This window comes from Sciurus vulgaris (genome assembly GCF_902686455.1).
Source record: "Sciurus vulgaris genome assembly, chromosome: 10".
Classification (NCBI taxonomy): domain Eukaryota; kingdom Metazoa; phylum Chordata; class Mammalia; order Rodentia; family Sciuridae; genus Sciurus; species Sciurus vulgaris.
The window spans coordinates 100,486,147-100,513,719 of NC_136470.1; the positions used below are offsets into that span (position 1 = coordinate 100,486,147).

General features: G+C 38.4%; 1 protein-coding gene and 2 long non-coding RNA genes across 3 annotated transcripts in view; all 3 read left to right on the forward strand.

Moving 5' to 3' along the window:
• Nucleotides 1–27,573, forward strand: part of LOC306670514 — a 1,027,288-nt gene that overhangs the window by 921,084 nt on the left and 78,631 nt on the right. The window lies entirely within an intron of this gene.
• Nucleotides 8,762–10,825, forward strand: LOC306670911 (torsin-1A-interacting protein 2-like). Its single transcript, XM_079155951.1, has one exon. The coding sequence runs from the start codon at nt 9,441–9,443 to the stop codon at nt 9,855–9,857; it is 417 nt and encodes a 138-aa protein (XP_079012077.1). The 5' UTR covers nt 8,762–9,440; the 3' UTR covers nt 9,858–10,825.
• LOC306670518 overlaps nt 23,771–27,573 on the forward strand; it is a 32,936-nt gene continuing 29,133 nt past the window's right edge. Inside the window, exon 1 of the long non-coding RNA XR_013766429.1 lies at nt 23,771–24,120. This is a non-coding gene — a long non-coding RNA (uncharacterized lncRNA). The remainder of the gene's footprint in view (nt 24,121–27,573) is intronic.

Consider the following 27,573-nt stretch of genomic DNA (forward strand, 5'->3'; position numbering starts at 1 on the left):
GAGTGGCTGCGTAATGCTACCAGCAGACTCCAGACATTACTGTCGACCTGTTTGACTGACATTCAGGAAATTCCCTATGAGTATCTGATCTCTGCGGTCTATAGGAGTTCCTGTGCCTGCAAAGGAGAGCAAATTTATTTCCAATATATTAATGAGATCACACCCAAAAGCAATAGTATAAGAAGTCTACTTTTAGAAACCTTTTAAACAAAAATCATGCATGAAATGCAGATAAAATCTGCAAGTCCTTTGCTACCATATCCAGGCAAAGGCAAGTATTTCTGCACATTGTCACATGCTTCCAAAGTTGTTTCAAAATATTTTAAAATCAATGCTTTTTGCCTACTGCATCATTAACTCACTCATTTAATGCATATCCCTTAGGCATCTCCCACTTTTAAGACTGGGTAGTTTAAGAAATTTTAAGATAAGTAATTGTAGTGTGGGGGCAAGGGTGAACACCCAAAACACCGAAAAGCAGCACTGAGCATTAGAGAGCTCAGAGGAAAAATAAAGGGTTATCAGGATTCAAAAGAGGCTGAAGTTAAACAGAGCACCACATGGAGTGAGTGAAGAAATTCTTTGTGAAGGAGGAAGAAGATTTTCTGAGCTGAAGGATAGTAGGTGCTTCTGGCAAAGGGCCAATATGAGCACAAGCCTGTCAAGGGAAAGGTCACGGAACAGCACAGCTTGGTCCAGGGAGGAGCCGGGGAGATTGGAGTGGGATGATGGACCCACACAGATCAGAAGAGAAATGAGAGAGGCCCTGTAGGAGTTAAAGAAAGCCATCACCGGTGCAGCTGTGTTCAGTGCGAGGTGCTGGAGCAGGCGCTGGAGCAGGCGCTGGAGCAGGCGCTGAGGGCTCCATGAGCCCAGCCCTCTGCTCTCCCCTACTCTGACCTTCTCCACATCGCTGGGGGCTCAGTTCACCTCTCTGGGCCTCAGTGTCCGTGTACGTAAAGTAGAAGTACTACTCTCTCTCCTTCAGGGAATTGGTCATGGTGATTAGGTAGCATAGATTATGGAGTTTGGCAGGTGAGTTGGTTATAGGTATGCTCTTCAACTTTTGAGAGTTCAGAGCATAGTTTTTTCTGTAAGATACTAAAATTCTCTTTAAATAATTTTGCAACACCCACAGAGGCACTTAACAAAAACAAGTTAATGATGACAAAAATGGCTTTATATTTTAAGAGCTTTTCAAGTAGTTGCTGTTATCTTCCCTAATTCCAAGAAAACTTGAGAATCCGGGTAAGTGAGACTCAAGAAGTGAGACTTGGGCTCAAATGCTTAACACCAGGTAAACTGCTTTCCAATTTTGTAAATGGTTTTGATATGAAAAAAATACATATATATGCTTTTCAGTGCTTATTATTCAAAAAAGAATTAGCCTAAAGAAACGTGCTTTTATTTCTTTTTTTTCTTTTGTTCTCTCTCTCTCTCTCTCTTCCATCTCTATCTCTCTCTCTCTCCTTTGCCTCTCTCTCTCTTTTGTACTAGGGATTGGACCCAGAGACACTTTACCACTATGTTTCCAGCCCCTTTTTAAATTAAAAAAAAATTTTTTTTTTGAAACAAGGTCCTACTAAGTTGCTGATGGTCTTGTTAAGTTGCCAAGGGGGTCCTGCCTCAGTCTCCCTAGTCTCTGGGATAACAATCATGTGCCACCACACCTAACAATTCTTTTTTTTTTTTTAAAGTGCACAAGAAGGAAACATTTAATATCAATATTGCTTAATAAATTTAAATGAGATACTACTCTTAATAGATATCTTAAAACATTGTTTACATGTTTTTCTGATTATGAATGTCATAGAAATTGAAAAAATATTGAACAGCAAAAAGATGACAATAAAAGAGCCCACAATCCCACTATTAACAAATTACTAAACATTTCTCCAGTATTTTTTATTAAAGTATGATATTTTTAAGCTAGTTAAATATGCCACATAATTAAGAACTAAAAATATTTATATTCAAAGTTCTTCAGCAGCAGAATTTTCACTCACTACTAGCTTTTTCCACTTTATTATGTATTTATATAACATAATTTATATATAATTTGCATACAAAGCACACAAGTCTTAAGGGTTACAGCTTTGGAATATCTGCAACACCACAGAAGGCTCACGTGTGTCACCTTCCAGTCAATACCATGCCCACTGAGGATAACTGTTGCTCTCTACCACTGTTGATTGTTTTGTCTGTTTTCAAACATCTCATACATCATACGTTATATATTTTAATGTCTGGTTTCTTTACCACATTAGTACATATCTCAGTAGTTCATTTTCATTCCTATGTAGTATTCCTCTTAGTACCGCTTTCATAGTATCCCAGAGATTTTGATATGTTGTATCGTCATTCTCCATTGACCTCTAAGAATTTTTTTATCTCCTCCCTGATGTTTTTTTGTTATCCATGTTTCATTCAATAGCACTTTATTTAGTCTCCAGGTGTTGGAGTAATTTCTGTTTTTTATTTTGTCATTGATTTCTACTCTCAGTCCATTATGATCTGATAGAACACAAGGCAGTATCTCTATTTTTTTGCATTTCCTAAGGGCTGCTTTGTGGCATAACATATGGTCTATTTTCGAGAAGGTTACATGTGCTGCTGAGAAGAAAGTGAATCCGCTCGTTGATGGATGGAATATTCTATATATGTCTATTAAGTCTAGGTTATTGATTGTGTTATTGAGTTCTATAGTTTCTTTGTTCAGTTTTAGTTTGGAAGATCTATCTAGTGGTGACAGCGGTGCGTTAAAGTCACCCAGAATTATTGTGTTGTGGTCTATGTGATTCCTGAAATTGAGAAGGATTTGTTTGATGTACAGGGATGCACAATTGTTTGGGGCATAAATATTTACTATCGTTATGTCTTCCTGATTTATGGTTCCCTTAAGCAGTATGAAATGTCCTTCTTTATCCCTTCTGACTAACTTTGGCTTGAAGTTCACATTATCTGATATAAGGATGGAAACCCCCGCTTTTTTACTGAGTCCATGTGCGTGGTAGATTTTTTCCCATCCTTTCACCTTTAGTCTGTGGATGTCTTTTTCTATGAGATGAGTCTCTTGCAGGCAGCATATTGTTGGGTCTTTCTTTTTAATCCATTCTGCCAGTCTATGTCTTTTGATTGAGGAGTTTAGGCCATTAATGTTCAGGGTTATTATTGAGATATGATTTGTATTCCTAGTCATTTGGCTTTTTTTTGGTTTTTAATTTGGCTTGGTTTCTCCTTTGAGTGGTTTTTCTCTAAGGTAGTTCCTCCCTTTGCTGACCTACATTGTTGTTTTTCATTTCCTCCTCATGGAATATTTTGTTGAGAACATTCTGTAGCACAGGCTTTCTATTTGTAAACTCTTTTAACTTTTGTTTATCATGGAAGGGTTTTATTTCATCTTCAAATCTGAAGGTTAGTTTTGCTGGGTATAGGATTCTTGGTTGGCAACCATGTTCTTTCAGAGCTTGAAATATGTTGTTCCAGGCCACTCTAGCTTTTAGAGTCTGGGTTGAGAAGTCGGCTGCTATCCATATTGGTCTCCTCCTATATGTAATCTGATGCTTTTCTCTCGCGGCCTTCAAAATCCTATCTTTATTTTGAAGATTAGTCATTTTCATTATAATGTGCCTTGGTGTGGATCTGTTGTGATTTTGTGCATTTGGTGTTCTGTAAGCCTCTTGTACTTGATTTTCCATTTCATTCTTCAGGTTTGGGAAATTTTCTGACATTATTTCATTGAGTAGATTGTTCATTCCTTTGGTTTGTATCTCTGTGCCTTCCTCAATCCCAATAATTCTTAAATTTGGTCTTTTCATGATGTCCCATAGTTCTTGGAGATTCTGTTCATGATTTCTTAACATCTTCTCTGTTTGGGCAACTTTATTTTCAAGATTAAATATTTTGTCTTCATTGTCTGAGGTTCTGTCTTCCATGTGGTCTAGTCTTTTGGTGATGCTTTCCATTGAGTTTCTTATTTGGTTTATTGTTTCCTTCATTTCAAGGATTTCAGTTTTTTTTTTTTTTTCTTTGAGAATCTCTATCTCTTTGTTGAATGATCTTTTGCTTCCTGCAGGTGCTCTTTCAGCTTATTGGTATTATCATTCATTGCCTGCATTTGCTCTCTTATCTCATCCTTTGCTTTGCGAATCATCTTAATCATGTATGATCTGACGTCCTTTTCTGACATTTCTTCTAACATACTGTCATTGGATTCTATTAATATAGAATCGAGATTTGTTTGGATCATTTTCTTCCCTTGTTTTTTCATGTTGTTTATGTATCATCCCCTCTAGCAGTGCAGATCTGGGGTTTTGCAGATTTCCCCCTATAGGCTTATAGTGGCCCTATAGGTTTCCAAAACTCTTTCTTTAAGGGGAGATCAATATTAGCAGTGCCCAATTCAGACACTATGCAATCCTAGACCAAATAGCCCCTATGAGGACAATAACAAAATTGTCATAATAAACAGAATGAGTTAAAATATTATCTTCAATAAAACAAACAGATTTGCAATAAGGTCTGCAGTTTCTAATGGAGGACAAAGAGGATGCAGAGGGATGTAGAATGTGGCTGTTAATGGGATAAGAAAAGATTATACAGAAGTTCTAGATAATAGAAAGGGTGAGAGTGTAATCAAAAGAAATTGGATGTTAGCATGCAAAAAAGGGAGAAAGAGACTCTGATGGAACAGGTAAACAAAAGGAAAAGAGAGCGAGAAAAGCAAAGAAATAAAAACTTAAATGTTTTCTATAAGGAGAAAAAAGAAAATCTACAGTATAGCAGTCATATAGTAATGAAACCTCCCAGTGTTCAGTAGCCTGATGCATGAGAGGTACCTGACAATGAGATTCAAGCCTCCAGCAGTTGTCTCAAGATGAGATTTGCCCCACCCAAAGATCGGAGCTCTGGCTTCCAGGATTATCCAAGATGGCTGCTCCGGCTCCGAAATGTGTTGGCAAATGGGGAGCTGCAGCTCAGGATGTGGACGTCGTCAGCTGGAGGTCCTAGAGGCAGGGTGCAGTTGGTCAGGCAGGAGTCCCTGGAGGTCGGGTATGTTTGGTGTGGTTGTGGGATCTTGAAGGCCAGATACAATCAGTCCGTCTGGGGTCCCAGTGATGGGGCGCAGTCAGTTGATCTGGGGGTCCTGGTGGCAGGGAGCAGTCAGTCGATGTGAGGGCCCCAGAGGCAGGGAGTGATCGGTTGGGCTGAGGTATCCTGGAGATGGGGCCCAATCAGTCCGGCCAGGGGTCCTACGGGGCCTGGCTGTTGTCTCAAAATGGCGGCAGTCACGTGTAATCAAACCTGCAGGTACTGTAACAGTGAACTTGCAGGCAGCAGCAGGCAGCTGGTTCTCCACTGGCAGTCGGTGATCAGTTTGCTGACTGTTGTCGGACAATCAGGAGGTGAACTTCGTGCGTTGGGTGATGGATAGGTGTAAGGCAGGCGATGGACAGGCGAGAGGCAGGCAAATGGCGGATGATAGGCTCCTGACAGTGAGCAATGTGCACTCGAAAAGGTGTCTATATCTGTAGTATTCCATTGTATGAATATCATGCAGTTTATCCATCCATTCTATTTACTGAGTTGTTTCAAGTTTGAGGCTCTTATCATTAAATTTACAGGCACTCTCATACCTGTATTTTTTAGTGCTCATAAGCACTTAGAGTGGTCCCCTCCTTTTCCATAGGGGATATGATCTGAGACACCCCTCCCCCAGTGTCTGTCTGAAACCATCAACAGTACTGAACCCTACAATGTTTATACTGAAACCTACAGTATGTTATGGATACATAACCTTATAGTATATGTATACATACATACACATATATGCATACTATATATGTATATATATATATGATTTTATACATACTCTTTTCTCACGTATATACCTGTGATAAACTTTAATTTATAAATTAGGCAGACTAAGAGATTAATTATAATAAAATAAAAAATAATTATAATAATGTCCTGGAATAAAAGTTAGGTGAATGTGTGCTGTCTCTGGAAATACTTTAATTCTTCATTATACTGTAGTAATATTTTCAGACCACAGTAGACTGTGGGTGATTGAAATGATGGCAAATAAAATTGCAGATAAGGGAGAACAACTGTGTTTCTGTTAGGTGATATAGTCAGGAGAAGAATTTCTGAGTAATACATATTTATAGCAGCACAAATCAAAATAGCCAAACTATGAAATCAGCCTCGGTGTCCATCAATGGACGAATGGATAAAGAAAATGTGATGTATATATATACACAATGGAGTTTTATTCAACCACAAAGAAAAATGCAATTATGCCATTTGCAGAAAAACCAATGGAACTAGAGACCATTATGTTAAGTGGAATAAGCCAAACTCAGAAGGTCAAGGGTTGTATGTTTTCTTTCATAGGTCGAAGCTAGGGAGGTAAAAGGAAAAGAAAGGTGGAGGGGTGGGGATCTCATAAAAGTCAAAGGGAGATCAGTAGAGGAACCAGAGAGTAGATGGTGGGGAGGGACTGGGGAAGTGATGGAGGCTGGTATTGGCCAAGTCGTATTGCACATGTACAAAAACGTAACAACAAATCCTATTGTTATGTACAACTATAATGCACCAATTAAAATGTGGAAAAAAAGAATTACTAGATAATAGAATATACATATGTTTATCTTTAGATACTATCAAAAAACTTTTCCAACTGGTTTTACAATTTATAGTCTAAACAGCAATTTATTTGAGTTCTGATTGTACCACACTTACACCAGTACTTGCTATTCTCAGTCCTTTTGGTTTTAGCCATCTGGCACAGGTATGACAGTATCTCATTGAAGTTTGATTCTGCATTTCCTTGATGATTGATGATGAGTTCCTTTCCATTTGTCTAAGGGTCATTTGGATGCCCCCTCGAGTAAAGTGCCATTAAAGTCTTGCGCATTTTAAAAAATCAAGTTGAAATCTGGATACAAGTCTTTTAATGGAGATATCTATTACAAATACCCTTTCCCAGTGCATTAGTCCTTTTGCATTACTATAACAAAAAAAAAAAAAAAAAAAAAAAAAAATACCCTGAGGCAGCCTAACTTTATTTTAAAAAAGAGAGAGAGATTTAACTTTGTATAGGGGTGCATGCCTATGATCCCAACTACTCAGGAGGCCAAGGCAGGAAGATTGCAATTTTGAGGCCAGTCTGAGCAACTTAGTGAGAACTTGTCTCAAAGTAAGATTTAAAAAAAGGGAATGGGGTATAGCTCAGTGGTAGAATAAATACTTGCATAGTATGCTGGAGACCCTAGGTGGAATCCCTAGTAGGGGGGAGGGGTTGGGGGGAGAAAGAAAAGAGAAAGGTTTTATTCAGCTCACAGTTTTGCAGCCTGAAAGTCCAACACAAGGTGGCCCTTTTGGTTTGGACTCTGGTGAGGGCTTAATGGCAGATGGCATTGTGACAGGGGTACAATGAGAGCAAAAGGTCATATCACAAAACAGAAAGCCAGAGGGAAAGAAGGAGCCAGGCTTGCTCCTCTTATAACAACCCTTTCTCAGGAACTAAACCAAGTATCTCAAGAGAAGTGCTTCAATCCTTTCCTGAGGGCAGCACCTCAATGGCCCATGGGCCTCTCATTAGACTCTGCCTCTTAAAGGTCCAAGCACCCCTCAACAGCACCGCCTTGGGGACCAAGCCTTCCACACATGAGCCCTTGGGGGACAAACCACATCCCATCCATGGTGCCCAGTCTTTCAGTCTTACGGATACCTTTTGACTAAGCTATTGGCTTTGTTCATGACAAGAAATAAACTATTCTCTTTACCGGTACAAATAATGGAGTTAATGAATCATCACTTTTCAATTTTTTCTAATATTAAACTACTAAAAAAAATCATGTTTTCCATATGTTTGCAGCACATTTATAAAAAGAACAGCACAGAATGGTGTTTGGCAGAGAACCATGTTAGTGAAACTGGTCTTATGAGGCAAAGTAAGTATCCCCTCACTCAGATTGGGGACTGACCAATAAGTGCTAGTCCTTGATGTCAGAGTAAATGAGATTCAGACTAAACCCACTAAAACTGGACCCAAAAATTCAGAAACAAGTTCTTTGTTAGAAAAAGTAGAATTGCCAGGATTCCTTCTTATTTTAGTTTTTTTTTTGTTGTTGTTGTTTGTTTGTTTGTTTGTTTATTTGCAGTGCTAGGGATCAAACCCAGGGCCTTGTGCTTACAAGGCAGGCACTCTACTGACTGAGCTATATCCCAAGCCACTTTATTTGAGTTTTTATTACCCAAATTCCTTTAGGCCCTGATTAAACATGAAGAAATATATTCCATGGTTATACAGAGAGGAAAAGTTTGTCATTACTTGAAAATATTTATCAATGAACCAAATACTCACATGATTTTCTGCTTCTTAAACAACCTTCCCTGCTTATTTTGAATGAGCATCTCTCATCAAGTCAAAATTTTTTTCAGTCTGTGTTTTACTGGCTGCAGGATTTTTTAAACACAAACAGACAGCAGAGTTTGAGTCTTGTAAAACATGCAGAATTTCATGAAATTGAAGAAAATTATCTTCTAGAACTGCTTCAATTTCCTGACCTGTGTCAAGAGACTGAGTAAAAATTGAAGAAGAAAAAGTAGACAACAAATCAGAAAAATAAACACTAAAACAGAATAATGGATTAGGATTATGACACACCAATGCTTCCAAAATATGCTGGTTAAATATCAAAGGATTTTTTTAAATCCCCTTGGAAAATTATTAAAAACTTTGATTTTTCGCGGCGGCCGCAGGGTGCTTCCTGGCGTCATGGAGCAGGAGGAGCACCTGAAGGGCTCCCCTGTGGCTGACAGCGCCCCACTCAGCTCCCCGCTGGAACTTGTATGTGACGCTTTCCCAGACCCTCCAGCCAACTTCGGCATCAGCTACTTCTCTGACTGGGTCCAGATTAAGGTCTTCCCAAGACAGACTTCATTGGATCCACGCTCACCAGGACTCTGCCAGGTTTTCCTGCCTCCTCTACAGCACTGTAAAGTGTGAAGGCCTTGAGACTTGGGTACGCGTATTACCACCTCAAGAGTGCCAGCACCAGGTAGTAGAGCAAGCCACGTGTCTCTGTGTGACGCCACCACCAGCTGATAGAGCACAAGAAAAAATAACTGACACCAGAGCCCTCTCTTTTCTTGTGAAGCTGGGATTCGAAGGAGCTGATCTGAGATCTGTGCTGCTAGTGAGTGACTGATAACATCATAGACTGCATTGGTCTGAGTTCAGAGACTGAGCTGCGACTGAGTGAAAAACAGACGACGAAGTCTTGAAGAATTGCACTGAGGTGCAAGCCACATTGAACCCTCTGCACGTAACGCTGGTTGAACTGACACATTGCTGAACCAAACCTGTAACGGGACTGGTTACTTGGGTGTCTCTCACTGTCATTTTGCCTCTTGCTGTTACATTGCTCCTTATGTTATCTTTCAAAGTCCAGATGTTCTCCGATAACTCGCATTGCCCTGACTGTGGACAGCAGTGGTTCCCTAGTTTAGAACTAGGCCATTGGTTGTACCAAACTGAACTTGTTGAGAATGAATGCTACCAAGTATTCCTAGACCGTATTAACAGGGCTGATTATTGCCCAGAATGCTATCCTGATAATCCTGCTAATAGAAGCCTTGTTCTTCCTTGGTCTTTCCCACTAGAGTGGGCGCCCCAAAATCTCACCCGGTGGACCTTTGAAAAAGCTTGCCATCCATTTCTTCTGGGTCCTCCCCTGGTTAGAAAAAGGATACATGACTCCAGAGTAGCTGGTTTTAACCCTGCGTTACAGTTAATCTTGACCAGAACAGATAAAACCTTAAACAAAAAACTTGGCCAAAATAAATAACTTCTGTAATAGTAAAAATCATGGAGACTGTAGAGGGTTTTGTGCTAGTAGCCCAAGGAAGATGGAAATACAATTCATTTCTTTTTTTCTTTCTTTCTTTTGTGGTACTGGGGATCAAACCTGGAGTCACACATGCTAGGCAAGCACTATGCCACTGAGCTACATCCCCAGCCTCATTTCTGAATCTACTTTGGGGAACTGCTTAAATTATTGGGTCTGCATCTGTGGCTTAAGCATATTTTGTTTAACTTGACTTTAGTATTCTAACCAGATGGTCTATCTAGAACCAGACTAATCCATATAAACAATGTTTTGAAACTAACTTGCCCTTCCTAAAAAGTTATATAGCCTAATTATTGACACACAAGGTATTCCTAGAGGGGAGACCCCATCCTATGTGCTCCATAATTGCATTTCTAACAGTAACTTTTGTGGGAAAGCATCCTCATTATAGCTGGATTCTAGATTCTTCCAATAAACTTTAATAAGAAACTATATTGTTCTAAATTGCCCCTCTTCTACATCTATCACTGATAATGTGATATGTATGAGAGTGTGTGTGTGCATATATGTATAGAATTGATGCATATGTAACTACTTACTCCTCTTGCTCTGTTTGGCCCATCCTCAGTGTGCTGTCTCATGTTAGTAACTGGTCACTGTCCGAGAAATTACATTCTGTTAGGCAACACATATATAGTTTACACAAAAATATGTAAAAATGCTGCCTGTTTACATTTTTAACTTGGCTCTGCATAACCAAAGACTACCCTGTCTTTGTAGTGATTGAAACTAAAATGTCCTCTCTTAGAAATGGAAAAGGACCTGTATTGTGAGGTTTATGGCAAAAGGACTTACCAAGCCTGACTTTATATGAATTATGAATGGTCTAATGGAAGCTTCTTTCGTAGAACTAAGAAAGTCTTGCTGGCCTCCTTCTGGCCTTCTCTTATTCATGAAAATCATGGAACCAGAGTTGGAGCTAGGAAACTTGGGGAAAAAGCCGTTGAAACCATCTCAGAGGCCACTGAACAATTTTCAGATTAAGATGCTAGTAATCCAGTGCTTGTGCAGCAGCTCAACGTCATTACTGAGGATCCAGACTCCTCTTGGCCTTGCCTGCTAGGATCCTGCTGTTTGATTTCTGTCTTCATGGTTGTTTCCTTAATGAGCGTAGTATGGTTTGTTGGTGCCCCAGACATTTTAATCCCATCAGCGACTGGAAGCCGGGAGCAAAAGGCTTTCTCTCTTCAAGACTGTCTTGTTTGGGAGTAAAATCTCACCCCCCAGATTCCTAGCAGATTCCTTCTTAATCCCCCTGCAAGGTTTACAGGGAGCCTGGGGAAACCTGGCGAAGGGAAGTGGGGTTGGCATTGCCTGGGTGGGGCATATCGCCTCTGCTGATAAAATCAAGATTCTTTTAGGAAGTAAGAAGTGGGGGTGAATGGCTGTTGACACAACAAATCATACTTGCTGCATGTTGTGAAACCTATTTATTAGTCTGTGTGAAGAATGTATCCCAGAGACCCACCCCTGTGTTCTGCCTTATGTCTATCATGATGATTCTCTCCAGTTATATTGCCGAATAAACTTTGTGGACTGCTAAAAAAAAAAAAAAAAAAAAAAACTTTGATTTTTTTTAAAATGTTTTGGTTGACATAATCCATGTTAGATGGTGTACACAAGGGTAACATAATTTAAATGATGCTACAATTGCCATCTGACAGTTTCAATCAAGAAAGTCTCTCCTCTCCATGCCAAATTAACTCCTCAGCATTCCCTGGACTAAGAATTAATGCATAATTGCAGTTAATTATAAATATTTTGTTAATTTTAATTTTAAAATAATTATATTGAGTATTTACCTTGAAACGTGCTCCTCTTATGGCTAGCGAGTGTGTCTCATAGCTCTGTTTTTGTGAAGAACTTTGGAGGTGGAAGTTATTTATTGTGTCCAGGCTCTTCATCAGGCATTTTGCAAAGAGATTCTTCACTTCGCAGCTAGCATAATAGAGCACAGAGCAGATAAGAAATCTGCAAAGGTCACAGTGATGGTGTTTGAATTCATGTCTGGCTGCTTCCAGAGGCTATTCTCTTTAGGTCAGGTTGCCTCCCAGGACTTCAAAAGTGGAAGCATTCAGAAACGCATGGTGATTTCTTTTACTCCCTAGCCCTCAGTCCTTTGAATAAGAAAATGATGTCTGTGCTCTTTCATTAGGGAAGTGCTATATTAATAAAAATGATTTGTGTCCACATAGGGCAAATGTAGGTGGCAAAGCATCTTCACATCCATGCCATGTGCCCTTCACTATCACATTGGAGGTGGCAGGAAAGCAACGAGGGATCTGAGGCTCAGAGAGCAGAGATGGCTTGTCCAAGCACTCAGAGTTTAGAAGCAGCAGTGCTGTGCTAAGTAGTCTAAAGGGCTAACTCCTTTAGACTATGGTGCAATGTTTTTGCTCTATGCCCCTCTGATTTTTGTGGTGAAAAGAGGGCAGGAGAAATCAAAGAAAAAACATTCATTAACAAAGTTAATGTCTAACTACAGGACTTCATATTATGATATTTTTCAGGTGAATTACTTTGATGGCTCCCTTCTGAGAGTCATGCCCACAACACCAGCAAGAGGGAGTTTTGAGATCAAGCTTGTCCTTCCTTTGGAAGCTGAAGAAGTTTCTGGTGTATGAATTCTATTGATTGGAAAACCAGCAAAAAGATGCCTCAGGGTTCTCTGTCCCACAGAGCGTGCTATTTGGAAGAGCCATAAGAGGACATTAACTAACAGATCTGGGAAAAATTAGCCCAAGGTGTTTTCTTCCTGTAGCTTTGCCAATTTGACTTTCTGTTTCTTAGAATTAAGTCTTCATTGTCAATCCTCGTCAGGGACTGGCTAACACCATAGCAAAACTCAATCGGGACATTTTACCTTTCTCACAGAACCCTAGGCTCTTCAGACCTGTACCATTTATTCTAACAAGCTCTAAAATGATTGGATTTACCTCATTCCTGCCTACTTCACCCCTCTTAGGTCACCAACACACGTTTCCTCCTCCGCCCGACATCACAGATAATAATCCAAAATGATAGGATTAAAATTTGGAGCCAATAATCGCAGGGCAAGAAAAAAGAAAAAAAAAAAAAAAAACACAAAATCCTTTATTCCTGTGCAACTCATGAGGAAGAGCAGTAACCATAAATAAAAACTCCTGACTACAAATTCTCAGCTTAACTGTATCTCAAGATGGCTGTTCTGCTTTTATTTTTGTGTACTTTCCCCTTGTCTGGTAATAAATTAATCCATTAAGGTTTCCTCTCTGTGCAGGGAAAGATTGTTTTTGGTCTTCTTAGGCTTAAATAGCTTTTATTCAGTTAATTCATGGAATATGACAATAAACTAGCCTGTCATCCTGGACTCAATTCAAAATTTACCTATAACCCACCCAGTTTCTGGGAAATTCCAAATGAATTTTCTGCCAGTTACATTTTACACTAATCACTCACTGTTGGTCACTCAAGCAATCAGTTTAGAGGGTAATAAACCTGCACAGGTGAACTCAAATGCCCTCACCACCCCCTTGGATTGGCACCTGAGGAAGGAAGAGGAAAGGGAGTACCTGGCTCTTACCTAAAAGAACAACAAAACAGCAAAAACACTTCTGCACTTTAAGGATATGTGCTGGGCCAAGTGTGGTGGTGCACGCCTGTAATTCCAGTGGCTGGGGAGGCTGAAGTGGAGGATCACAAGTTCAAAGCCAGCTTCAGCAATTCAATGAAGCTCTAAATAACTTAGCAAAACCCATCTCAAAATAAAAGCAGCGCTGAGCCCACCTGCCCGCCACCCCCACTGCAGTCACCAGTCCCCCCCACAGCAGAGAGACACTGCACCTGCCCCCTGTGCTTACTCAATGCACCCTTGCTGGGGCTCCCCAGCTTCTTTGGAGGCTGGTATAGGCATTTTGAATTATTCTTGAGAGCATGGCCATCATCTTTGGAAGGACGGCTCCCTTCTTGAGACACCTACAGGAGACTGGAGGCCCTTTGTCAGGTACCTCTATTTACTCACTTACACCCTACACCCTTCACCATCCTCTTTATTCACAATTAGAAATACTGTAAATAGTAATTGAACTCATCCTATTCATTACAATGATATTAGTCTTTATAGAGGTTATCTGGTTGAGGCCTGCATTTTCTCTGTATTGTGTGCTACTGGTATTTATCTCCCCTTCAAAGGAGAGGTATTGGAAAATTGCAGGGTCATAATAAGCCTGCAAGCGGGGAACTTCAGTACCTCTGATCTTCACTGCCAGAGGGGAATATATAGAAACAATATGAAAAACAGGGGAAGAAAGTGTCCCTAACAAACCAAGATGCTATTGTGATCGAATCCAATGACAGCATGGCAGTAGAAATGACAGAAAAAAGAGTTTAGAATCTGCATAATTAAAATGATCCATGAAGCAAAAGATAAGATAAGAGATCTAATGTGGGCAATGCATGATCATTCCAGTAAACAGTTAAAAGAGCAAATGCAGGAAGCAAAAGAACACTTCAATAAAGAGATAGAGATTCTGAAAAAGAAAACAAACAAATACTTGAAATGAAAGAAACAATAAACCAAATTAAAAACTCAGTAGAAAGCACACCAACAGAATAGATCTTGTGGGAGACAGAATCTCAGACAATGAAGACAAAATATTTAATCTTGAAAATAAAGTTGAACAAACTGAGAACAAACTGAGAAGATGGTAAGAAATCATTAACGGAAACTCCAAGAATTATGGGATATCATGAAAAGACCAAATTTAAGAATTATTGGGATTGAGGATGGCACAGAGATACAAACCAAAGGAATGAACAACCTGTTCAACAAAAGAATATCAGAAAATTTCCCAAACCTGAAAAATTAAATGGAAAATCAAATACAAGACGCTTACAGAACACCAGGTGCACAAAATTACAACAGATCCACACCAAGACACAGTATAATAAAAATACCTCACATACAAGATAAAGATAGGATTTTAAAGCCTGAGAGAGAAAAGAGTCAGATTACATATAAGGGGAAACCAATAAGGATATCAACAGATTTCTCAGCCCAGAGTCTAAAAGCAGGAAGGGCCTGGAACAATATATTTCAAGCTCTGAAAGAACACGGATGCCAACCAAGAATCCTATGCCCAACAAGACTAACCTTCAGATTTGATGGTGAAATAAAATCTTTCCATGATAAACAAAAGTTAAAAGAATTTACAAATAGAAAGCCTACACTACAGAACATTCTCAGCAAAATATTTGGTGAGGAGGAAGTGAAAAACAACAATACAAAAGTCAGCATGGGGAGGAACTACCCTAAAGGAAAAGCTAATCAAAGGAGAAACCAAGTCAAGTTAAAAATCAAAAACAAGCCAAAATGACCAGGAATACAAATCATATCACAATAATAACCCTGAATGTCAATGGCCTAAACTCATCAATCAAAAGACATAGACTGGCAGATTTGATTAAAAAGAAGGACCCAACAATATGCTGCCTTCAGGAGACTCATCTCATAGAAAAAGACACTCACAAACTAAAGGTGAAAGGATGGGGAAAAACTACCATGCACATGGACCCAATAAAAAAGAAGGGGTCTCCATCCTCATATCAGATAAAGTGAAATTCAAACTTAAGTTAGTCAGAAGGAATAAAGAAGGACATTTCATCCTGCTTAAGGGAAGCATAAAACAGCAAGACATAACAATTTTAAATATTTATGCTCCAAACAATGGAGCATCTATGTACATCAAACAAACCCTTCTCAATTTTGAGAATCAAATAGACCAAAACACATTAATAGTGGAGTCTTTAACACACCACTCTCACCACTGGCTTCATCCTCCAAACAAAAACTGAACATAGAAACTATAGAACTAAATAATACAATCAATGATATAGACTTAATGGGCATTTACAGAGTATTTCATCCATCATTGAGCAAACATAGTTTCTTCTTAGCAGCTCATGGATACTTCTCCAAAGTAGACCATATGCTATGCTACAAAGAAGTCATTAGTAAATACAAAAAAATAGAGATACTACCCTGTATTCTATCAGACTATAATGGAATGCAATTAGAAATAAATGATAAAATAACAAACAAAAACTACTCATACACCTGGAGACTAAATAATATGCTATTGAATGATGCAATGATAACAGAAGACATCAGAGAAAAAATAAAAAATTTCTTAGAGGTAAGTGAGAACAATCACACAACATTTCAAAATCTCTGGGATACTCAGAAAGCAGCACTAAGAGGAAAATTCATTGCATTGAGCTCATACTTTAAAAAAATAAAAACTCAACAACTAAATGACCTAACATTACATCTCAAAGCCCTAGAAAAAGAAGAACAGATCAACACCAAAAAGTAGAAGACAGGAAATCATTAAAATCAGAGCTGAAATCAATGAAATTGAAACAAGAGAAACAATTCAAAAAATTGACAAAACAAAAAGTTGGTTCTTTGAAAAAGTAAACAAGATTGATAAACCCCTAGCCAACTAATGAAGAAAAGGAGAGAGAAAACTCAAATTACTAGAATTTTTCATGAAAAAGGACAGATCACGACAGACACCATTGAAATACATAACATAATTAGAAGCTACTTTGAAAATCTATACTCCAATAAATAGAAAATATCAAAGACATTGACAAATTTTTAGAGATGTGTGATCCTCCCAAACTGAATCAGGAAGATGTACATAATCTAAACAGATCAATTTCAAGCAGTGAAATAGAAAAAGCCATCAAAAGCCTACCAACCAAGAAAAGCTCAGGACCAGATGGATTTTCAGCCAAATTCTACAAGACCTTTGAAGAAGAACTAATACCAATACTCCTCAAAGTATTCCAGGAAATAGAAAAGGAGAGAACCCTTCCAAATTCATTCTATGAGGCTAGTATCACTCTGATACCAAAATCAGACAAAGACACATCAAAGAAAGAAAACTTTAGACCAATATCCCTGATGAACATAGATGCAAAAATTCTTAACAAAATACTGGCAAATCGCATACAAAAATATATTAAAAATATAGTGCACCATGATCAAATGGGATTTATCCCAGGGATGCAAGGTTGGTTCAACATATGGAAATCAATAAATGTAATTCATCACATCAATGGACTTAAAGTTAAGAATCACATGATTATTTCAATAGATGCTGAGAAAGCATTTGATAATATACAACACCCCTTCATGCTTAAAACACCAGAAAAAATAGGAATAGTAGGAACATACCTCATCATTGTAAAGGTTATCTATGCTAAGCCCATGGCCAACATCATTCTTAATGGAGAAGAACTGAAAGCATTTCCTCTAAAAACTGGAACAAGACAGGGATGCCCTCTTTCACCACTTCTATTCAACATTGTCCTTGAAACACTTGCCAGAGCAATTAGACAGACCAAAGAAATTAAAGGGATACAAATAGGAAAAGAAGAACTTAAGCTGTCACTATTTGCTTATGAGATGATCCTATATTTAAAGATCCAAAAAACTCCACTAGAATACTTCTAGAAATAATAAAAGAATTCAGCTAAGTAGCAGGATATAAAATCAATATGCATAAATCTAATCATTTCTATTCATAAGTGATGAATCATCTGAAAGAGAAATTAGGAAAACCACTCCATTCACAGTAGCCTCAAAAAAAAATAAAATACTTGGAAATTAATCTAACAAAAGAAGTGAAAGACCTCTACAATGAAAACTACAGAACATTAAAGAAAGAAATTGAAGAAAACATTCGAAGATGGAAAGATCTCCCACGTTCTTGGATAGGCAGAATTAACATTGTAAAAACGGCCATTCTACCAAAGACACTATACAGATTCAATGCAATTCCAATTAAAATACCGCTGACATTGCTCATAGAATAGAGAAAGCAATCATGAAATTCATCAGGAAGAATAAGAAACCTCGAATAGCCAAAACAATCCTGAGTAGAAAAAGTGAAACAGGAGGTATCACAATACCAGACATTAAACTATACTACAGAGCAAAAATAACAAAAATGGCATGGTATTGGCACCAAAACAGACAGGCAGACCAATGGTACAGAATAGAAGACACAGAGACAAAACCACATAAATACAGTCACCTTATACTAGACAAAGGAGCCAAAAACATACAATGGAGAAAAGATAGCCTGTTCAACAAATGGTGCTGGGAAAACTGGAAAACCATATGCAAAAGAATGAAACTAAACCCTTGTCTCTCACCCTGCACAAAACTCAACTCAAAATGGATCAAGGACCTTGGAATCAGACAAGAGACCCTGCACCTAACAGAAGACAAAGTAGGCTCAAATCTTCATCATGTTAGCTTAGGATCAGACTTCCTCAACAAAACTCCCACAGCACAAGAAATCGAAGCAAGAATCAATAAATGGGATGGACTCAAACTAAAAAGCTTTTTCTCAGCAAAAGATACAATCAAGAATGTGAAGAGAGAGCCTACAGAGTGGGAGAAAATCTTTCCACATGCACTTCAGATAGATCATTTATCTCCAAAATTTATAAAGAACTTACAAAACTTTACACCAAAAATACAAAGAACCCAATCAATAAATGGGCCAGCAAACTGGACAGACGCTTTACTGAAGAAGACACATAGGCAATTAATAAATATATGATAAAGTGTTCAACATCTCTAGTAATTATAGAAATGCAAATTAAAACCATCCTAAGATTTCATCTTACTCCAGTTAGAGTGGCTATTATCAAGAACACAAACAATAATAGATGTTGGTGTGGATGTGGGGGAAAAGGCACACTTTTACATTGCTGGTGGAATTGCAAATTGGTGCAGTCACTGGAAAGTGTAGATGTTTGGAGACAGGGGTCCGCTGAGGGTGAGGACGTTGATGTCTATCTACCCCAGTGCACTCAGTCATCAGAGATTGAGCTCTGAAGGCTCAGATCTAATTTTACTTAGGATTGCGCAGGACATATATAAGCACATTATCCAATCAGGTTAACACACTTGTCAAAGCATAACAGAGTCAGCCTATAGGTGAACTATAAGTCAAGGTAGTGTAAACAAACCAAGTATGCCTAAGTAATTCTGCCCAGCAACAGGTCTGATACAAAGGACTGGGGGAATTGTAAACTCCTGCACACAGCATGAGGCAAGGCAGTACAAGCGAGCTCACATCACAGCTTGCTGGGATGCTTGACAAAGCAAGGCCTCCCCTCAGCTCCTAACTCAGCCTCAGCATCTGCAAAGACCTCCATTCCATGATGAGTCTTTACCATTACCTCAGTTTCTCTGTCCAGACTTTGGCTTACTTAGACCATGGTGTCAGTGACTGCTGTCAGATAAGCTTGAGAAATATTCCCTACAGGAAAGGAGTGTGGAGAATCCTCAGAAAACTTGGAATGGACCCACATTTTGACCCAGGTATCCCACTCCTCAGTTTATACCCAAAGGACCTAAAATCAGCATACTACAGTAACACAGCCACGTCAATGTTTATAGCAGCTCAGTTCACAATAGCTAGATTGTGGAACCAACCTAGATGCCCTTCAACAGATGAATGGATAAAAAAAACCTGTGGTATATATACACAATGGAATACTATTCAGCCATAAATAAAGAAAAATAATATTATGGCATTTGCAAATAAATGGATGGAATTGAGAATATCATGCTAAGTGAAATAAATCAATCCTAAAAAACCAAAGGCGGAATGTTTTCCCTGATAAGTGGAGAATGATACATGATGGGGGTGGCGGGGTGGGGAGTGAAAGAAGAATGGAGGAACTTTATGTTATGTAGAAGGAAATGAGGGGGGGGTATGAAAAATGGTGGAATGAGACATCATTACCCTATGTACATGTGTGATTACACGAATGGTATGAATCCACATCGTGCACAATCATAAAAATGAAATGATGTACCCCATTTGTGTACAATGAATCAAAATGCAGTCTGTAAAAAATTTTAAAATAAATAAATAATTAAAATATATAATAAAAAAATAAAAACATAAAACAGGGGCTAAGGATGTGACTCAGTGGTTAAGCATCCTGGCTTCAGTCCCTGGTACGGAAAAAAAAAAAAAAAAAAGAAAGAAAAGAACATGCCCTGGGCACAGTAGTATATGCCCATAATCCCAACTACTCCATAAAATGAGGAAGAAGGAGTATAAATTTTGAGGCCAGCCTTACCTTGGCAATTTAGCAAGAAGCTATCTCTATGTAAAAAGGGCTGGCGATGCAATGGGGCAGCAAAGAGCCCTTGGGTTCATCCACAGTACTACAAAACAACAACAAACCAAATATATAAACTAGTACATGCCCATTTTATGTTTATCTTGTTTTTTGTTTTGTTTTGTTTTTGTACTAGGAATTGAGTCCAGAGGCACTTTATCACTGAGTATCATCCCCAGCTCTCTTTATTTTTTGTATTTGTGACAGGATCTCCCTAAATTGATGAGGCTGCCTTCAAACTTGAGCTTCTCCTGTCTCAGCCTCACAAGTCACTGGGATTACAGACAGGCACCACTGTACCTGGCTCTCTTGGTATTTATTTTGCTACCTAGTTGTTAAAGTAAGATTTCTTTCTTCTGGTCTTACGGTTTAGATATGTGTCCTCCAAAAGCTCATGTGTGAGACAATGCAAGAAGGTTTAGAGTAAAATGATCAGGTCATCAGAACCTAACCCAATCTGTGAATTCATCCCCTGAAATGGATAAACTGGGTGGTAACTGTATGCCTGCAGGGTGTGGGTCACTGGGGGCATGACTTTAGGATATATATTTTGTCTTTGTTGAGTGGAGCTTAATCGCTGCTTTTTGGTGTGATGTCTGAGCCACTTCCCTCTGCCACACTCTTCTGCCATGATGTTCTGCCTCACCTGAAGCCCCACAGACTGGAGCTGCCTGTCGATGCACTGAAATCTCTGAAACTGGGAGCCCTGAAATAAACGTTTCCTCCTCTAAAATAGTTCTTGTCAGGTCTTTCAATCACAGGAGTGAAAAAGCTAACTAAAATTAACTGGAAAACCCAGAGTGTTTTCTGTCTGCATTGTCCTTGGGAGGAAAAGGAAGAGGAAGAAGCTATTGGAAAATAGTTCATTTAAAGTTTCTTGGTGAATTGAAACCACTTGAACAGGAAATCCTACCTCTGTTAGATTTTGAAACTTGTACAAAAACACCATGAATTGCAACTGTAAACTAACTTAGTTGCTTTAAGTCACATAGAGTGGACTTGCTTGGGTCAAGTTCTGCAATTTCCAGAAGTTTAAGGAGAAATGGATACCTTTTTTTTTGGACTTTGCAGTGGTCAGAGCCAGCACCATCTTCATATCCCCAGGGACATGTTAAACAGTTTCTGAGCTCCAGCCAGAATGCTCCTTCCACAGCACACACCACCATATACATCCTGTGGCTCAGACACATGGCTCCAGGATGCTCACTTTTGCTGGGCAGGAACAGGAAGAGGAGCAACCGGTCTTGGCTTCTGGACCCCTATCTATCTTCCTGCTGAGTACTCCAAGCTCTGAAAGGTAAAATCTTCAGGAGGAGTTTACCATCTGAGGCTCAAGGTTTAAGGTAATCCACTGGGATATTTAGTGGACATGGTGCTGAAAGCTCAGTCCTTGTTCCCAATGTCAACCAAATAAAGAGGAAACAGTTTTGAGAACAACAACCAAAAAAAAGGTTTATAGCCTTGCCAGCAAAAGAGAAACACAGGGAACTCCTTTCCCAAAGGCTGTGATTCTCCCCATCAGCAGGAACAGGGGCCTTTTAAAGACATGATTCAAAGGCCACATTCCAAGTGTTCTGTGTCAATTAATAACTTATTAATTTGATAGTCATTTCTGAGGTCCTCTGGTACCATCCCCAAAGTCTAGATTACTTCGTTCTTGAGTGTGCACTCAAGGACAGATAAATCTGCCTAGAATGGGGAAGAAAGGTAATCCTGTTTCCTCTGAGATTAGGGAAGGGGAGAGGTTAGGGAGGAGCAGGGAGAGAGGAAGAGAAAGAAACATGTGCATTTTAAAAATCAGTTGCAGTGGCAGAGCAGCAAGGGTGATATTCAAAGCCTAAAGTGAACCACTGTTACAGACAGAACTTGACGTTTCCTTTCTATTTCAGTTTTAGATCCTCAGGAGAGAAAACCCTAGGTAAATGCTGCTGCTTAAGTTCCAAGTTTTCAGTTCTGCAGATATTGTAATGAAATTGACACAAGTATAGTCAAATAGGTTGGAAACCAAAATCTACAGCTTACCTATATTATTATGTTTATTAAAATTAATTAATATTGTTATCTAATTATCAATATAATTATCTTCTTACTATTATACAATTACATATGATATACTATATAATTACATTATATATTATATATTATGTGTTGTATACTGTATTTAAGTTTTTGTAGGCGTTCCACATCTGGGACAATGAGACAGAATGGGTTATGAGCTACTCTGCCTTCCTGAAGCAGGAGGTCTGAGTGTCAGAAAGCCCTGCTCCTTCACCAGTGCTGAGCAAGACAGTGGCAGCAAGACCTAGGAGAAAAGTGGATGTATTGATTAACTGTTTTCTGTTTCCACCTCAGCAAATGGAAACTAAAACTGTCTTCTTTTAAGGCTTTGCCTTTCCTCTCAAGACTTAGCACCTCCTTTGTGAAAAGAAAAGTGTCAAAAAAAAAAGAAGAAGAAGAAGAAGAAAAAGAAGAAAAAGAAAAAAAGTGTCACAATTAAAAGGATTCAGTTCTAATATTTTTAACAGCCAAGGGTCTCTCTGAGGAATTATTATTTCAAAGAAAAAAGTGCTTTGGGGGAAATAAATAAGTAAATATATTTGTATGTAAAGAAGAAAAGTAGAAGGAATTTCTATGTTTTTTCTTAAGAAAATTTACTATATTCCTGCCATGTTTTGTATTTTCTAGCAAGTATAGTAAAGAGGTGTTTTTCTTAGATACAGAACTAAATCCTTATCTTGAATATATCTTTTCATTTCTTTGTTTCTCTATTCTCCTCTTCTCTATTTTCTTTAATTTTTGTCTGTTTCTGGAAATAGAGTCAGAAAGAGGGAAAAAAAAAGAAAGAAAGGAACGACAGACACATACTAGCAACACCAGTAAGAATTTCCAGAATATATGTATACTGGAGTAAGCAAATACGCAAACACATAAGCCTGGGCGTGCCTAGATCAGCAGGCAAAATCTGCCTTAAATATTCTGTCTAGTCTCAAAAAAATCAGTGTACTAAAGGTTTACTTTTCAGAAGGAGAAAATGCCAATAACACTGTCTCACTCTGAGTTTATCAGACCTGCTTAATGCTTCAATGAAAACGAAGTGTTTTTCATCATTACATGTGCGTCTGAGTGTGCGTGTGAGTGAACAGTTGTTTATTCACTGTCTTCCTTGCCAAGTTTCATGGGTGTGCCTTGTTTCTGTGGTTTACAAGAATCGGCATGCTTAAAAGAATTCCATTACTTTTTTACCTAGTTCTTTTGGTTTTGCTTCTCCTTCTTCCAAACAGATGATAAAAATTTAGAGCTCTTAAGATTCCAATCCCTCATTTTACATGACTAGAGGACTAGTGGCTCAGTCAAGCCCTCCTGAGCTCCACACAGAGGTTGTTTATTTATTACTTTATTCTGGTTTAAATGTTAGATAAAATGCCATATTTTTCCAATATTTGATTAAAGTTTAAATGTATAACCACCCTTGAAGCCATTTGGGAGTCAGTTATATCAAGATGATGATTGTCCAAGAACAAAAAATATATTCAAAGGACAACATAGATAATGTCCTTCTACCAGTTAGACATGATGTTCAAAATATCTAACAATTGGCAGAACATGGGACCTACCTGCTGATGCAGACACCAGTTGTAAATGCTCATTTCAGGTGAAGCATGCACACTGGGGAAAGGAGAATCTTGTTTCTAGCCTCCACCAGAAAATTAAAGAGTGTGGTGAATGAATCAGAGATGGCTACTTCAAAGGAACTGATAGAACTCTAAGGAACAGAGAATGTATCAGGAAACAAGGATATATTTGGGACTGAAGAATCAAACTTCTCCTGACCTCAAGTTTCTTTGGTTCATGATTTTAGGGTCTCAGTTCATGGTCAGCAGACTTACTCTCCGGGTTTGAGGTGAGGTAGATGGGCATAATGAAGAAAAACTACTCACTTCATGATGGTACCTGGAAGCAGAAAGAGGAAGGAGCCAAGGGGACAAGATATATAAACTCCAAGGTATACCCCCAATGACCCAGCTCCTCCAGCCATGACCCACCCACTTATAGTTTCCACCCGTAACCCATCAAATGGATTTATCAAATGGATTAACCCACCTATTATGTTACAGCTCTCATAATCTGATCATTTCACCTCTGAACACTCCTGCATTAATATAGAGGCTTTGGGACACACCTCATATTCAAACCATAACATGAAACAACAGAAAATTTTATTCATTATTGATGGGATTGCAAAATAGTACATCCAGTTTGGAAGACAATGCAATGGACTAAACGTTTGTCTCTCCAAAATTCATGAGAGTGGATCACTCATAAATGAAATTATTGCTCTTACAATAAGAAAGATAGCTAGTTCCTTCTGCCATGTGAGGACATAGTTAGCATCCACTATCTATGAACTAGAAAATAGACCTTCACCGGATACAGAATCATCCAGTGCCTTGATGATGGACTTCCTGGCCTCCAGAACTGTGATGATAAATTTCTGTTGTGTGCAATCTAACCAATTTATAATATTTTGCTTTAGCAGTCAAAAAGTCTAAGAAAAGCAGTTCATCTGTTTTTTACAAAGCTAAACAGGCTTTTAACATCTTATTAAGTAATCATGAGCTTGGTATTTACCCAAAGGAGTTGAAAATTTATGCCCACAGAAACCTGAACCCAGATGTTTAGAGTAGCCTGATTCATATTTGCCAAAACTTGGAGGCAACCAAAATATACTTCAGTAAGTAAATTGATAAATAAACTGGTACATCCAGACAATGGAATATTATTCAATGCTAAAAAGAAATGAACTATCAAACCAGAAAAAGACATGGAGAAAATTTAAACACATGTTACCAAGTGAAAGAAGTCAATCTGAAAAAGCTACATAGTATATGATTTCAACTATCTAACATTCTGGAAAGGCATAACTATGGAGACAATAATAAAGATCAGGGATTACCGGTTTTAAGGGAAGGGGAGGGATAAATAGGCAGAGCACAGATGACATTTAGGGCAGTGAAATTATTCTGTATGATTCTTTAATGGTTGATCCATGTCATCATACCTGTCAAAATCCATAGAAATGTATAGCCCCTAGTTTGTGAGCCCTAATGAAAATTATGGACTTTGGGTGATAATGATGTGTCAATATAGGGTCATCAATTATAAAAAATGTACCACTCTAGTGTAGGATGTTGATAACTGGTGTGCTAGCTTTGCATCACTTGATCAGAATACTTGACAAGAATAGCTTAGAGGAGGGAAAGTTTATTTTGGCTCATGGATTTAGAGATTTAGTCCATGGTCAGTCAACTCCATTGCTCTGAGCCCAAGGTGAGGCAGAACATGGCAGAAGAGCACAGTGGAGGGAAAGGCTCAGCTCATGGCATCCAGGAAGCAGAGAGAGGCCCAGGGAAAATGCACCCTTCCAGGGCCCCACTCCAGTGATCCACCTCCTCCAACCATGCCTCACCTGCTTACAGTTACCAACCAGTTTTTCCTTTCAAACTAGGATGGACTGATTACAGCTCTCATAATCTGATCATTTCACTTCTGATTATGCCTGCATTAACACAGGAGCTCTGGGGGAACACCTCATTGTCAAACCATAAAAGTGGTAAAGGTTGTGCAGTTGCAAGGGCAGGAAATATCATAAAACTCTACTTTCCACCCAACTTTGTTTTGAATCTAAAACTGCTATGGAACATAAAGTTCAACAGAAACCAACAGGTAATGATTCCTTTGCTATCACCTTCCAGGAATCTTCCCTCCTCAGAGAAGATAGCCATCATTTAGGGTCTGTTTCATATAAATCCTCATTTCTCTTGACTAACTTCTAGAGTAAGTTATGACCTTTTGAGACATCAGACATTCATCTGGGGGCTTAGTTAAACATGAGAATGTATTGGCTTCTGTAACTGAAAGGTCTATGGAGGAGTCTGGGCTCTGGCATAACAAAACCCCAAAACACAAAAGATATAGTCAGAAATCCCCACCTCCACCTCTTGCCCTCACTTTCTTTTTTTTTTTTTTTTTCTCACATCTATACCCTTCCCCATCTGTGCTGACCTCATTCTCATGAGGGCTAGCTCTGCATGGGGTGTCCACATGAATATTAGCATCTCTAGAATCACATTCCACCAGTTAAGCCATCCATAGAAGAAAGAATGATTCTCAGCAAAATTCAAGTAGCTTCTTTCTCTTTAGACTCTAGCCATTTGTCCATGGTGACAATAACCATTGCTTCCTAAAGTTTATTTGCAAGTCTTTGGTATTCCACAAGATGATTTGGTAGTAAGCAAATATTTATTTTGATAAAGATGGCAAATACTGGGAGGAGAGAGGTACTAATAGGCAGAGCACAGTTAATATTTAGGGCAGTAAAATTCTTTATGATGCAACAATGGTGAATATATATCATCATAGATTTGCCAAATATGTAATCCCATGTAAATTTGCATGCATAATCAAAACAACTAGTGCATCAAATTTCTTTTTTGTTTGGGATGATGCTGAAATAGTAAAGAAGGTAGTAAGTAATTTGTTTTACATAGTTAGAGTAAGTTTCAGGTATGGTGGTCAGGTATGTTTTCATGAACATCTCAAACTTTCTCCAATCTGAATTGTCCAAACCCACCAAGACTTAACCTGTTCCATGGGTGAAGTGTTGCATAGGCAGAAAAGTCTGGCCACTATTGAAAAGTGAGGGAAAATTTTTAGGTTCATTTAAGTTTCTCAAGGACTCTGGAAAAATCCATTCCATATGGTAATTCACAAGGAAGTTTTGAAAGGAAGTCAATATGACACAAATGGTATTTGATGGCTTCACATTCCACACCACAGTTGACAAATTAAAGATTTACTCATGTAGAATGTAAAACTCATTGATATTGTCAATCTTGCAACTCTTAGGATGTTTGAACCAATAACATAGATGTCTTTAACTTTGAAAGTCTTTAAGACTCCCATGAGAAGAAAAAGTCCAATTTAAATAGCAAGCAAAATTAATTACATGGCTATCATCTCCACCATTAGGTTCTTTATAAACCAAAATAATTTATCTGACTTTTGTCCTTCAGATTTGTTTCGATTTCATTGCTTTCAAAGAGGAAGCAAACTTCCTTAACAAATTATTTAATTCAAATTCTATTCCAGGAACAAACAGAAGTTAAGTTTCTTTTCAAGGTTTTTTTTTTTTTTTTTTGGCTGTTGTTAAGGCATATCTTTTGTTTGTCTTAGGTTTCACTGTGGGAAGGCACTTAATGAGGAAGTTGTTACTATATTTCTATATGATATTTCCATAATCAGTTATCTTAAAATATTCTTCAGATAAAAATATCAGATAAGAATAGTATGTGGCTATTATGTAATTTTTAATTGTGTGCAATAAAACAAAACTATGAGAAGATTCTGGGAAGAGGATGGATTAGGAATCACAAGGAATCTGTCTTTCTACCTAGAC